This window comes from Typopeltis vanoorti, chromosome 15 (genome assembly GCF_054136105.1).
Source record: "Typopeltis vanoorti isolate ZY-2024b chromosome 15, IOZ_Tvanoo_1.0, whole genome shotgun sequence".
Lineage (NCBI taxonomy): Eukaryota > Metazoa > Arthropoda > Arachnida > Uropygi > Thelyphonidae > Typopeltis > Typopeltis vanoorti.
In genome coordinates, this window is record NC_143563.1 from 60,921,576 (window position 1) to 60,937,184 (window position 15,609).

Consider the following 15,609-nt stretch of genomic DNA (forward strand, 5'->3'; position numbering starts at 1 on the left):
AATTATTCTTGTACAATGTTTATTCTAAAATAAGTAAAATAAAATTATACAACTTTACTGTAAATGTAAAAAATAAAAATAATATAAAAATAAACATTTATTTAATATAAAAAAGTAAATGTAAATACAAGTAAAAAAAATGAGTATTGTATAATAAATAGCAGCATATTGTCTCCTGGATAAACACTATGCTGTTTAACAGCATTCAGTACTTGCAATTGAAAACATTTCACTTTCGCAATCCTTTCCACAGATTGTTTTAATTCCTGAAACAGAAATACACGTTTCTAGTTAAGTTTTAGTGCCTTGAATGTATATGCACATGCGCAATTATACCTTTACTGGATGTAATATTAAACACAAGTTGTAATTAGCTCCACTTGTTCACTGTGATCTTTATCTTTACTTTTCACTTCTGTGGTCTGTTTCCTCACATCTATAAATTTCTGCTTAGGCTTTTTCTTTTTCCTAAAATAGTTTTAAGTGGTGTTATTTTTTGCACACTTTATATGGATTTTTCATATACAGACTTAAATTTTAAATTTAAATTAGGCAAACATACAAATGAAATGCATAATTTAAAATCAAGGAAGAAAGAACAAGTTTCAGGTAGGAATAATTTGAAAGATGATAAGTACAGATTAGGAGAACAGATATGAAAGAGTTACTGGAAAAGTGAAAAAAAAGAGCAAGTCCATGGTTATGTTGCTATGGTGTAACAGCAACAAACTAAGAAAAGCCTTCATAGTAAATGAGCTGATATATAGGAGGAAATGTGCAGTTTAGATGTTCAAAGTGAATCTGACAGACAGAAAAAAAAAAAAAAACCTTATGTAATGGGTTGCATTTTGGAATGGATTTGGAATTATGTCTAGCAAAAGTGTCATCAGTGAGTGAATGGCAGATTCATGGAAACTAAGGCTATTAAGGGGAATAGAGATGAGTGTACACACTCTTGAAGCAAGTGAATCTAAGAATGGGAAAGATCCAAGAATTCTAAATATAGTTTCTCAAATTTGAATAAAGTTGTCATTTATTAATCCTTGTCGAATCTTGTTGCATCGAACAAGAGTAGAAGTTTGGAAGGAGCAGGGTCTATTTCACTGCCTCTCACACACAGTGAGATAAAAAGAGAGAAAGAGAAACAAAGAAAGCAAAATATATAACCTGAGTCCTGGAAACCACAAAGGAAAGTGGTTGGCATGTCAAATTAGCTTAATAAACAGAAAGGTTATGTGGGGGAAAAGGAAATGGAATTCATCTGCTTACTCGAGATAATTACCAAAAATATGATGAAGGATATATGAGCATGCTGGAACTGTTAATAGCATTGGAGAATTTGTTCATAACCATGGTAGTTACTTTGACTTTGTCTCTGATTGGAAATGTGGTGGCTAAGCAAAGCAAAGTTTTCAGTTAAAAAGGAATGTATATGGAACTACAAAGTTGGTATTATAACAAACTTAGAAAACAGTTTACAAAGATTAGAAGTAGTGTCATGGCATAAAGTGCAAGAGAACAGTACAATGTAGCATCACAATGGAAATAGCAAAGGGTATTTGAGGCAAGCATTAACCACGCTACCGGCCAAGACGTCTATAGACGTTCACGTTATCATGGATGCGAAGTGCTTATTAAAATTGTAATACCATTGTTATAACAATGAAATATATGATGGATACGAAGCGTATGCGGATGCGTATTTGATCCATAACGGCCGGTAAGGTGGTTAATGGATTCATCATGCTCAGAGTTGGGAATAAAATGAGAGAGTGGCTTCGCTTCGTTAGGCAGATGCTGCAAAAAAATAAAGTATTATAGAGGAAATATAAAGAGAAATATAATTAGCATGCTCATGAGCAATACAATACAAGTACAGGCAAGAAGAGTGACTAACCATGATAAAGAAATCAAAATCAGATTATACTGTGTTTATTTGTATATTAATGAGAGATGATTTTTGGAGGAATATTCAGTTGTTTGCTGATGATGCTAAACTGAGGAGATAATACTAAATTAAAATTGATGTAGATATCCAGCAGGATGATTTGAACAGATTGACATTGTGGGCAAAGGAAAATGGTTGGCAATTTAATGCAGCAAGTTGTAAGGTTTGCTGCATTAAACAATGCTCATGGAAATATATATAGAAGGGACACAATGCAGAAACTGACCTGTGAGACCTGAAGAAAGAAAGAGTTAATGTGCTTTTTATGGATTTGGGATTTCTAACTGGACATGAAAAGTACATTAACATCATGAGTGAAATCTTGAGTAAGGCTTAATTTGAGAAAAGAGATCTGGTCTTGAGTTGAGCATTTTCAAAAATAGGGGGGGAAGAATTAAGATCTTTATTGCAAGAAAAGACTGTGTTTTGGAAACGTTGAAGGTAACTAGGTTTTAACTGCTCCATTAAAGGATGGTATGGAGATCAGTGTTTGAAGCACTTATTGAAGATGATTGGAGCTTGTTGGGTTTGTTCCACTTATTGGAGCTTGTTGGGTTTGTTGTATGTAGAATGATTAAGGTCAGACTATGATTTCCCATAGTCTGTTGTGAATGCTTTGTCAGTGGATGTATGTTATGAAAAGCATGTTAAGTATTATATGAATAGAGTTAGTGTTAATCTAAAGGGTCACTTCAGTAGTGACTTTTTAGATGCTGTGAAATGAAACCAGTGCAATAATAATAATAGGCTTAGTGTCTTAGTAGTTAAATAAGGTTGAGTATTTTGCTTACGATCCACTTAAAAAGTGTTTTGTTGTTTGTGTTTTAAAAATTATACTATACTACAGATATACGATATTACACAGCATACTTTAATTAATAATTCAAATTCAGGTATAATTTAAACTGATATTTAAAAAATAGTTCATTCTCTGATTAAATGTTCATTCTTAATGAAAATACATTCTAGAAAAGCTAAGCAAATCCTTTTTAATACATGCTGTTGAGTTAGAATTCATATAGCTATTAAACAATTTGTCCATTTATATTAGAATGCAGTCATTGGTATAACAGAAAATTATAATTAATAAAACTTACTGTCCAAATGAAAAAAATGTTTGATCCTTTCCAAAAATTTCAGCATCCAAGACTGTTTGGGGAAGATTATAATTCAGAGTCTCTGGAAGGAAAGCCGAACTGATACCAGCAATTATAGTAAGTCCAGCAAAAACCACAAATGGGATGAATGTATCATATTCTGCCTGCAATCAGTATTTGTGGTTAAAATATATTTTTTTAATAAGTCCTATGAAGAATTATATATATTCTATAAAGCAGAATAGTAAATGAAGATTGGGAATTGTATCATTTGGTGCTTCTAATTTGAGAAAATAAAAAAAGTGAGTAAGAATACTTAAATATGCTAGTGATAAATTACGAAGATGAACTAGTTATTTGCTAATGAACATTTCTACAACAGTTTATTGCAAGTTAAAATTAAAAATTAGCTTTTCATTTTAAAAAGCCTGGAGTCAAGTGATTTAAAAAAAAATTATATTTGCTCAAAAAATGTTTTATATGAATTTCAGTTATATAAATATTACATGTAAAGATATACACAAACAAAGAATATTGAAAATAAAGGAGCTGGGCATGTAGCATTAATTGGCATAACTAAAATTGGTTAATGGAGAGAATATTATTTTCAGGTTAACTGAGGAGATATCCAGGAAAGAATAGAAATGGAGACATGGAATTTTATGGAAGAATAGGAAGGAGAAAAGTGAAGAGACAGTACATTAATGATCACAGAGCAACTACATCTGCTACAATGGGAGTGGAAAATAGTAGTGCATGTGATGGCTTTGTGTATGAGATTGAAATAAATAGTATAACAGGATGTTGTTACAGGCTTGGGAATGTACAGGACACTGATTCTGAAATATTTAGATAAATTAGTTAGACATATATATAAAAGGAGAAATCCTAATGGAGGATTTTAATTATTAGAGTGGAGTGCAGGTTGGAAGGAGGAGATAGTGTATGCAAACAGATAGAGTGAATCTATTCAGTTTCTGAGGAATAAGCAACATGTGATGGAAGCAATTCAATTTTTCAAATGTTGGATTTGATTATATCCTCACAGGTTGTCATGAGGTGGGAGGGGGGGATATCAACATTGAAACCAATTGGTGAGACTGGTCATAGGATATTGACTTGGAAGGTTATCAAATGGGGAGGGGAGTTAGGTTACTCTCAAGAAGGGACATATGTGGAATGTAAACTTGTATATCAACTACAATACACGACTAAAATGTGCAACTGTATTAGACAAATAAGTGGAGTAAGAGGGAGTGAAATAGATGAACAGTGTCATCAGGTAAGCGGCATGGGAAAAGAGGCTGTTAAGGAGTACAAGACAGTCAGTAGTGATCAGATGCATAAGGAGTATAATGAAAGTGACAAGCATTGTAATGAAAAAGAAAAGTATAATATGAGAGAATCCTTTCTTTCAGAGTTACAAGATGATCAGCATTCATTTTTAAAAGTTATGGAAACAGCTACTGATGGCACATGTTCAGCCCACATAAGTTTTTTCAAGTTTTCCAGCAAACTCTTGTTTTAGGAATCTAAACAATAATTTCAGTCCTTATTGACCACCATCTGTGCTGTTTTTGTTCTAATGTGTCTGTGAGTAATTATGTGAGAGCACAAAACTCTCTAGCCCAGAAGTCAGCAATGCTGTGACTGCAGTGAATTTTTATTGCACTCTCAGAGAAATTATTGTAAACTGCTTTGGAGCTCGCAGGAGTAATTTTGCAGCATAGATCGCAGTATATCTGAGAGATACATTCATTACTAGTACGTGCTAAAATGCAAGAAAACATAAGGAAAACACACTGCAAATATAACACATGATGGTACAAATTAAGTGAATATTGAATCCAACATTATTTTATAGCCGAATATTGAAACTACAAGAGTTTCATGCCAAATATATAGAAACTAAAAGTTTCGGCGGATGCAAGCATAAGTAGTGCCTTATGGAGACAACTCGTAGTAAAGGTGGAGCAAGCTCCGGACCTCTTTCCTTAGTATTTTCCATAAATGTAAAGCACATCTTGCAGAGGTCAGCAACCTTTTTAATATGAAGAGCACAATATAAAATTTGAAAATTACGGAGGGCTCATGACAGGCATTTTTTCTCTCATTTCCGGCTTAGAAATTCTACAATTAGTTGTTTTTAAGAAAAATGAGATTTCAAATTTTAACATTATTTTATTTACCTCGCTTTTACAACATATTTTTGTCACATATGAATGAATATAAAATACCATAAAAAAATGAATACAAAAAGAATATTAATGTTAACAATTAGCATGTATCTATCAGATCAGATGCGAGTGCCTTGCTTTATCTATCATAATGGTAAATGTATTTGTTTATTATGCAATAATAGTGTGGCTATTTCTAAAAAAAGTAATATAGAAAAACATTTCAAAACCATTCATGCCAATTGTAATTTTAAGTTTAATTATTTAAATCAGGAGGAGTCGGCAACACAACGCCCGCGAGCATCACAGTTCCCACAGTATTGCACCCTTCATATTAAAAAGGTTGCTGACCACTGCTCTAGCCTATTATTATTATCAACAGACCTCCATGGAGTCAAGAGACTCGTTGCAGGAGGTCCAACTCTCACATGCACAGCTCATCGTACCTTGACCTAAATGCATTCACCACACTCTCAGACAATGCATTCCAATCACTATCCACACCCTTAAGCAATCCATTTCAATCACCCACCACTCCGTACAAAAAAAAAAAAAGAAAAGAAACTCCCCCCCCCCCTTGCTTACACCCACCTTATATAGCTTTCAGGTAATGCCTCTCATTCTCCTCCTGTCTCCAGATATTCTCTATGAAAAATCTTATCCACATTATTCTGGTAATTACCTCTTACCAACTTATATATCTTGATCGTATTTCTCCTGTTCCTTCTATCCACTAGGCTCTGTAATTCGCATTCTCTCAGTCTGTCTTCATATTCCACGTTCCATCATCATCATCATCATCAAATTCCTGCCATGTACCCTCAAGGGGTGTACAGGATATGACAGTACTACATGAAAAAATTACATCATTACTAACTTCCTATCTACAATTTTCCTCCAAATCAGTCTGTTACTTGTCAAGACTCCAACATTATCAGATCTTATATTTCTATCGTCTAAGGCACTTTGTACCATATCAATCCACCTATATCTTGGTCTTCCTCTGGGTCGTTTTCCTGCCAACCTGGCAGAGAACACTTGTTTTGCTAATCTTTCCTCTCCCATTCTATTTAAATGACCATACCATCTGAGATTACCTCTGCTAACGCATTCCTGGATGCTGACAATGTCAGGTTCTTTCCTATTATCCTCATTTTTAATATGATATTGCCATTGATGCCATCTGATCACGCCTCTAATCTTTCTCAGGACTCTCATATCTGCGGTCTCTAGTCTTTGGTCAAGTGTTTTACTTCTGACCCATAAGTTAAAACTGGTTTGAACACAGTCTTGTATACAGCTAATTTAGTGTTCCGACTAATTTCTTTCTTATTCCATATGAATTTATTCAATTGACTTCCCACGATACCAGCTTTGCAGATTCTGTTGTCTATTTCTATATTTAGTTTACCATCTTCAGTAAAAATTGTGCCTAAGTAGCTGAAATGTTTTACTTGTTCCACGGGTTCTCCATTCACAACACAGTTGACATTTTCAATGATTCTGCCTATTTTCATTGTCTTTGTCTTTTTATTGCTGACCTTCATACCATATCTATTACAACAGCTATTCAATTTAGTCAGAGAATCTTGCAGACTTGTAGCGGATTTATTTAGAAGTATAACATCATCCGCATAAAGCAAAGAGCTGACATTAACATCTCCAATTTTGATATAAGGTTTAATACCACATTCCTTCATAATGTGATCCATATAGATAATGAATAACAGAGGGGATAATGTACATCCTTGTCTCACACCAGATTTAACATTAAACCATCTTCCTGTACTTCCTTCAATTCTAACTGCTGACTCACAACTCAAATAAAGACTAAGTATTGCTTGATATAATGCCCCATTGACACCATATAACTGCAGCGTATTGAATAGCTTCTCTCTTGGCACCTTGTCATATGCCTTTTCCAAATCGACAAAACTTAAATACAGATCTTTGTTATATTCCCATGCTTTCTCGACTATTTGTCGTAAAGTGAAGATCTGATCCTGACAGCCTCTATTTGGCCTGAATCCAGCTTGTTCTTCACCAAGCTTTTCTTCCACAATTCTTCTCAACCGTTTCTCAAGTATACTTGCATAGATCTTGCCAGGAACACTCAGTAGGGAAATACCTCTGTAATTCTCACATTCAGTTTTATTTCCCTTTTTATATATGGGTACTATGAGAGCTCTACTCCAATCATCGGGAATTCGTCCCTCTGTCCAGGCTTTCTGAACTATGCAGTGCAGCCACTGTAAGACTCTTATACCACCACCATACTTCAGCATTTCTGGTCGAATATCATCTACTCCTGCTGCCTTTCCACATTTCAAGCCTTTGATGGCTTTTTCTACTTCAAGTATGGATATGTATTCCAGACTGCATGCCTGGTCAGTGTTTTTTATCACTGAGCAGTCATCACTGCTTGTTTCATTTAGCAGTTTTTCAAAGTAATTACTCCATACTTCAAGGATATCTTTTTCTCCTGTTTTCATTTCACCTTTATCATCTCTAATTCCTTTTACAGCACTCTTTCCTCCATTCCTAAGCTTCTTCAACAACCTCCAGAATATTTTGCCACCTTCTTGATATTTATTTTCTATATTCTTGCCAAAGTCCTCCCATTACTTTTGTTTAGCTAGTTTTACACACTGTTTAGCTTTCTTACATTTGTCTCTGTATTCTGTAAGAGTAAAAGCTGACTTATTTGCCAGGAACTTTTGATATGCTTTCTTCTTTTCCTTCACTGCCTCTTTAACTTCCTGTGTCCACCAGGGAGTTCTGATTTTTTTATCCTTGCACACAACCTCACCACATGCCTCTCTGGCAGAATCAATCAATGTTTCCTTCAGAGTTTGCCACTGAATCTCCAAGGTTTGATTCCTGTTCTCAAACTCTTTCATTTTCTTTTCAATAATATTTCTGTATTTTAGTCTACAGTTCACATCTGAGAGCTGCTCAACTTTTATTCGCTTTAAAACTTTCTTACATGTTATTCTTTTCAATATGAAATTCAATTTTATCCTGCTCAAGACTAAATAGTGATCACTTCCAATTTCAAATCCTCTGTACACTCTGGTGTTCTGCACCAGGGAGAAAACATCACTATCAACAATAACATAGTCAATGAGACTTTTCTTATTCCTAGCCTCTTCTCTCCATGTGAATTTGTGCACATTTTTATGTTGGAACATGGTGTTAGTAATAACCTGTCCATGTTCTGAGCAGAAATCCAACAAATATTTGCCATTATTGTTAGCTTTGCTCTTTTCTCCAAATTTTCCCCAAATATTTTTGTATGTCTCACAATCATTTCCTACTCCACTATTTAGATCCTCAACAAGGACCAACTTTTCCTTTTTCATTGTGTCAGTTGCTTTTTCTAAAGCCTCAAAAAATTCCTCCACTTCTACCTTAGTAGAACCTTCTGTGGGACCATAGGCACAAAAAAGTCTCATTGTCCAGTTCCCCATTCTCATATTTGCCCACATTACTCTACTTGAGACTGACTGCCATTCAAGAAGATTAGCCTCGTATTTTGTGTTGAATACTATGTTGAATTCCACGTTCCACAGACCACAAATCGACTTAGTAAATCATCCTTTTGAAAACTAGGCCACCAAATATGTGCACGGTAATCCATGTGCAGCCTAATCAAAGCCTTGTACAATTGAATCATAATATCCTTCTATACAGCAGTGTTCTCTGCATCATTCTCATAATCTGCTGTGTTGTGCTCACAATTTTAGCAAAATATCCACAAAATTTCAAGTTACCATCCACCATCATCTGCAGATCCCTCATCTCCTCCACTTTCTCTAAAATATCCCCACCTATCATATATCCCATCTTTGCTTCCACATTTTAAAACCTTACACTTTGCTACGTTAAACTGATATTCTCATGCTCGCCCATTCAGACAGTCTATTTAGATATTCTTACAATGCTACATCTGCTCCACTTCTCATAACTCTCCCCAAACTTTGCATCACTTGCAAACAATTGTATGTCACAATTTAATCCCTTTCCAATGTCATTCACATACAAATTAAACAATAATGGCCCCAAAATAGCACATTGGGGCACACCACTAGTGACTTTTCGCTTCTGGGATATCACTCCGACATACTAATATACTATCCAACCCCCATCTATTCCATTTTGACTACTAGTTTGTCATGTGACAGTCTATTGAAAACCTTTGCAAAATCTAACTCTCCTATTGTATATGCATTCCCCTTGTCCAATATATTCTTCACCTTGTTATAATAAGTCAGCAGATTGCTAAAACACAATCTTCCATGAGCAAACCCATGCTGTTCATTAAAGAAAATTCTGCTGCTGACAACTGAGTTCTGAATCCCTGTCCTCACTAGCTTCTCCAACACCTTGACCACACAAGTCCAGACAAGCTGACTGGACTGTATGTCACTCCCTTTATGAAGCGGAACAATTTTGCCATCTTCCCACTCCTTTGGAACTTGGGCTAATCTAAGACTCATTAAACATTTAAGTTAAAGCTGTTGTTAACTCCCTGGAACATTACCTTAAGACACATAGTGATATACCATCAAGTCTCATCCTTGTTGACATCAAGTTTACTCAATTCCTCGTATACATCCTTCTCACACACTAACAGTGGTTCCTCCCCCATTTCCACTGCTCTCAAGTTCTGCATTATATTACGATCATAAGGATGGAATACTTTAATGAACTGCTCATTAAACACTTCTACTATATCCTCCTCAGTATTTATCATCCTCCCATAATCATTCATTTTTCTATTGGCCACATATTGACTCCTTTTCATGAAAGTCTACATATCCCTCCATCTTTATTCCTGTCAGTATGTTATCCTTGTTCAACCATGTCTCACATATACCAACAATCTCTCTTAATGATTTGAAACAAAACAGATAACAGGACTCTAGCTTTGATGCAGTAAGGTTTTTTCCCCCACCAGAGGCCAGGCTAGCAGTGTTAATGATTCACCAAATTTAGAGTGGCTTTAGCATACCAAGTACACTGTAACATAGATTGTTTCTTTGTATTATGTGTATACTCTGGATGATGACCTTGATATGAAGATCAAAATGTTGGGTGATTGTTTTGATTTATATGAAACTAGTTTTTCTATAATGGTAGTTTTTATAATTTTTAAAAATGAATAATATAAGAGAAGATTGGTCATTCAAGCCAAAGAAAATTTAAAGATGCAATGCATTTTTAATGGTCATCTAGAGGGCATTTACCTTGTGACAGGTGAGGAGCTCTGTCACTGAATCCATTTTCTCCTGAGAATGAAGTTCTTCATCCTCTTGTTTATTAGGGCTCCCACCAACCAGGGGCAGAAGAAACAAAAAACATCAGAAGCTGCAACAAATACACCACTGTTCCTAATTATACACTCAACAAGTGAATGTTCAGTTGAAAAAATGTCACCCGTCTTCATCCAGAAGGGTTTGGAAGGATTGGCAGGAACTCCAAAAAATGTAAAGAAACTGCATTCAGGAGATATCCTTATTGAAGTAGCTACAGTAGCATAATCATAAAAATTACTCCATACAACATCAATCAGGGGAGTACTGATTACAGTCACCTCACAAAACTTTCCACTTTTCTAGAGACAATATCCAAGTGGGACCTCCTTGATCTTCCGAATGAAGAGATATACTTTGAAATCAAGGACAAAGGAGTGGCAGCCATAAGAAGAATAGCATTACATAGGAATGGGTATCTGATTCCCATTAGAAACATCATCCTTACTTTTAACAAAACAAAACCACCAATATATGTCAAAGCAGGATATTTCAACTTCTCCAATGTTGCTCTATATTCTAAACCCCTTACAGTGCTTTAAATGCTAGATATATAGTCATTGTTAAACTGCCTGTTGTGGTTCTACCATCCATGCTCAGTGTGGCAGTAATGAATGTTTAAATAAAAACTTTAAGAGCAAAACACCAAAATGCTCTTAACTGTGAGGGAGACCACCTAGCATACTCCCAAACATGCCAATGTGGAGGGACAAACAAAAAGGAGATACAAAAGTTAAAAACAGAGCAATATATCACATTGTTGGATCGTGAATGAGGCCTGCCGTTACTAGACAGACTTTCATTCAGGATACAACAAGAACAGAGCCTAAATCAAGATACCTGTACTACTGGTGCAAATTGTACTATAAATAAAAAGCAGCCAGGGCCTTTCATTAGCAAAGGAAGCTGAGACTATTTGTCGGTATTGGAACTTATAGAGACCTTGGACTGGTAGTACGAAGACCCATGTCATGTGATCTTCACATAGTGCATATATGTGTCACTTTAGTGATCTGTCCAGAGCCTTCTACTTTTAAATAATCACAGTGTTCATCACTCACTGCTTTTTCGTCTAAAGTAGTTGTGTTTTTGAGGGGGGGAGGGGAGTCAGACGAGTTGCATCAACACTGAAAAGCTTATACGCTAGTGCTCCTGATAACCTTGAATATGCTTATATCTATAACATTCTTAGAAAACAGCAATCTTGTCCTATTTGAAATTGTCATGTATTACCATGTAGAGCGTTTAAAGTTTGAAATAACAATTAACTGATTGAATGATTTATGTTCTATATGTCCTAATCTTGTTAAAATTAAACTTTGTGTTTCTTGTTAAATCGTAGTCACTAAATTGTGTTTGAGAGCAACATTGCCACTCACCAACACACACGAACTGTGATAAAAGGGGAAGATTATTTAAATAAATTTAGTAAGGCTAAGTAAAAGAGGGCACGACTGCAAAATCACTGAATCCGTACACCATTCTACCTTGCTTGGGTCAATTAAGATAAATGTCAGATTCAGGAAGGGCCCGCAACATTCAAGGGGTGACTCTAACTGGCGCAGGACAAAGAAATTTGTTAGTCCGTGATCCGAGGGAGCTTTAGATCCCAGGTCACAGGAAAGTACGCTAACAGGCCATATACAAGGCTCAGAACAAATATTCCGCAAAGTGGCGACATAACAATGGCACAGCAGTCGACAGGATGTGACTAGATCACAGTGAGCAGGTCTCGATCTCAAACACAACATCCAGGCAGTGCGAAAGAAATAATAGATTAGATAAGCCAAGAGTATAGGTATGGCTACACCATCGAGCTCAGAACTGAACAACCCCGAGTTCTTCAAAAGCATAAACCCCAAACAGATATGTCCTAAATTTTCAGGGGAAGGGAATGATGATGTAAGATCTTTCTTTTGGTATGTAGAAGAGCTAAGAAAGGCTGTCCGATGGAGCGAACCTCAACTCCTATCCTTGATACAAAGTGGGCTTATAGGGAATGCAAAAAAAAACGTTCTGCTCCCACCCCACTTTGAAGCGAGCACTAAATTATGAGGACTTCAAAAGGATGTTGACCGCTGAATTTCAAAAAAAAAAGAGTAATCAGCCAAACAGAAAAATTTTACAGGTGTCTACAAAAGAAAGGGGAGAGGGTGACAAGTTTTTTTAACAGGTTGTCAACCCTCGCCTGTGACATAAAAACCTTGCCACACGATGAGGAACACATTGAATGGCTGACACTCCAACAATTTCGGGCAGACCTCTCCTCTGAACTACAAGAAAGCGCATATATGAAAGGAACAAATGGCCTTAATGAATGCTACACAGCAGCCAGAGAGAGAAAGAAAATGATAACAGATGTGGCCCAAGCCTCTGAATGCAGAGAAATGATACTAAAGGGGGAGGAGAAAAAAATGAGGGCTGTACTGTTCTTCCCAGGGACCATGAGGGCATACACTACAGGATGCAAAACGCTAACATGAAAGGGGTAGACCTTGAAGGGAACCTTGCCCTCGTCGAGGGATTCATAGAGGAAACTCCATGTGATTTCCCGCTTGACATGGGAGCCCATATGTCTGTTATCCCTAATGCACTCTTCAAAAAACTCGACATGCCACGTGACAACATGTTGATTCCACTCCAACAACCCCACAAAATAATGGGAATAGCCAGAATCGAGCTGCCATCATCCACAAAGGTGAGAGTGAAAATATCAATACCCTGCTTTCCTGTTAACCTCATGCATGAATTGATAGTCCTCCCTGAGCTTCCTACTGACACAAAGTTGTTTTGGGGCTAAATTTCCTGACTTGTGTGACTTTGGGAACCAGTCAATATCACTCTGTGGAAAGACCTACCGCCCCAATCCCAGCCCAAACAATGACATCCACGTGAGCAAAACCATTGATGCCAAACAAATTTTTGCAGATAAGCCAGAAGGGAACCATGATGTATTGAAAGAAAGGCTGATAAACAGAACCATAAATCAGCATAGCTCTGATCACACCAGACAAGAAATAAAAAAATTCCTCGACTTAGCATACGAACGACATCCTGAGGTATTCACAGAAGGGATAACTGCCCTTACTTGCACAGACATGGTGGAACACACGGTGCAAGTAACCTCGGACTTGCCCATACATGTGCAACAATACCCAACACCACTAAAACACATGGACAAACTAGAGAAGCTCATGGAAGAATATGAGAAAGCGGGAATAATTGAAAAATCGGTTTCCCGTTGGAACAGCCCGTTCATACTGGTGGAAAAGGCGAATGGTGACCTGAGATTTATGTTAGATCTAAGGGAAGTGAACAAGGTCACCAAGCCTATTCATTTCCCCTGTATGTACAATAGAGTGGAAGGAGCAAGAATTTTTTCGCAGCTTGACCTAAACTCTGGCTACTACCAGATCCCCCTTAGGAAGGAGGACAGGCAGTATTTTGCATTTACCACAAGGTGGCAGAAATACCAACTGTGCCGACTTCCCCAGGGAGCCAGGAACTCTGCTATGAGTTTCCAGTGCCTCATGAATGACGTGCTGGCTGGCCTGCTAGGCAAAGGTGTCTTGTGCTTCCAGGACGACCTACTGATATACTCCTCTGCCATGAAGGAGCACAAGGACACCCTACTAAGGGTACTAGACAGACTGGACCAAGCCAAACTGTCACTCGAATGTTCGAAATGCGAATTCTTCCTCAAGTGCAATACCTTGGGCATGTTATGAGGGAGGCTGGGATAAGACCCTCCCAAAACAATGTGAACACCATACTAAACGTAAGACCCCTTCTACAATCAGGCAGGTTAGGAGATACCTGGGTATGGTGAACTTTTATTGAAAATTTATTCCCAAATGCTCCAAACTAATGAAACAAACTAGTTAATTTAACCAAAAAGGGGACAAAGTTTACTTGGAAAGAGGAACAGCAAGATGCCTTTCAAGCATTGACTACAGCTCCCGTCCTTACCTACCCGAGACTGGGACAGACCTTCTACTTTGCTGCGGATGCATCTAAGGATACCATTGGTGCAGTTCTAGAGCAAGCAGAAGGGACTGCACCAATGTGACGGTGCTTTCATAAGCAGGAGATTATCCCTTTTGGGAAAAAATTATTCTGTGATCAAGAGGGAGGCACTGGCAATTGTGCACAGCCTCAGAAAGCTCCGTCACATACTACTGGGACAAAACATCATCCTTGGATCAGATCACCAACTCTTATCCTTCATATCATCGATGAAGGATAAAAATCAAAGGATTGTGCACTGGTCTTTGGAGATGCAGGAATTCAGTATAGAGGTTAGTTATATACCGGGAAAATCGAACGTTGTCGTTGACTACCTGTCCAGGTCACTGACACCTCGGCCTGAGGAAAGCTCCAGCTATAACGGAGGAGACACTGAACAGGTATTAGTCATTCAAGGGACTGGAAAGGGATATCATCTGAGCTCCAATTTCAGGCATGGGAGAAGAAGGACATTATCAAAGCCCAAAAGACCGATCCAACTTGGGGGGGGGGGATTTACAAGAAACTGTCAAATGAAGAAAACATATCATGGAGGGCAGGGGCCTAAGATACTATATACATGGATGATGACCAAGCAAGGTGTCACGGGGAAGTGGAGGGAGAAAATCATTGTTCCAGAAGTCATGGTCCCTTGAGTGTTGTACACTTTTCATGACACTGATCTGTCAGGGCACCAAGGAATTCACAGAACATGGAAGAGGGTGATGGACAGGTACCTTTGGAAGGGAATGAGACATGATGTGGAGGCATATGTGTCCTGTCATTTATGTCAACAGAAGTCCCCCATCACAGGTAAGGCTCCCATCCAACCGTTCCCTTGCGCCCCTTTCAGGCCATGGCCATGGACATTGTGGGACTGCCCACCACCTCAAAAGGAAACAAATACATCCTAGTCATAATAGACATGTGCTCTAGGTTCCCCATAGCCATGAGGGACCAGACAGCAAAAACAGTGGCAATAAGCTCTTCAAAATGATATTCTCTAGATATGGAATGCCCGAAACCATGTTATCAGATCAGGGCATGAACTTCACTGCCGAGGTGAT

At 37.4% G+C, this 15,609-nt stretch overlaps 1 protein-coding gene across 1 annotated transcript in view; it reads right to left on the minus strand.

The window, feature by feature from the left end:
- Window positions 1-353: 353 nt before the first annotated feature.
- LOC150098797 (carcinine transporter-like) overlaps window positions 354-15,609 on the minus strand; it is a 77,454-nt gene continuing 62,198 nt past the window's right edge. The window contains exons 9-10 of the mRNA XM_090405755.1: window positions 3,046-3,209; window positions 354-468 (exon numbers count right to left, since the gene is read on the minus strand). Of these exons, the coding sequence (XP_090261881.1) occupies window positions 354-468; window positions 3,046-3,209 (279 nt within the window). The remainder of the gene's footprint in view (window positions 469-3,045; window positions 3,210-15,609) is intronic.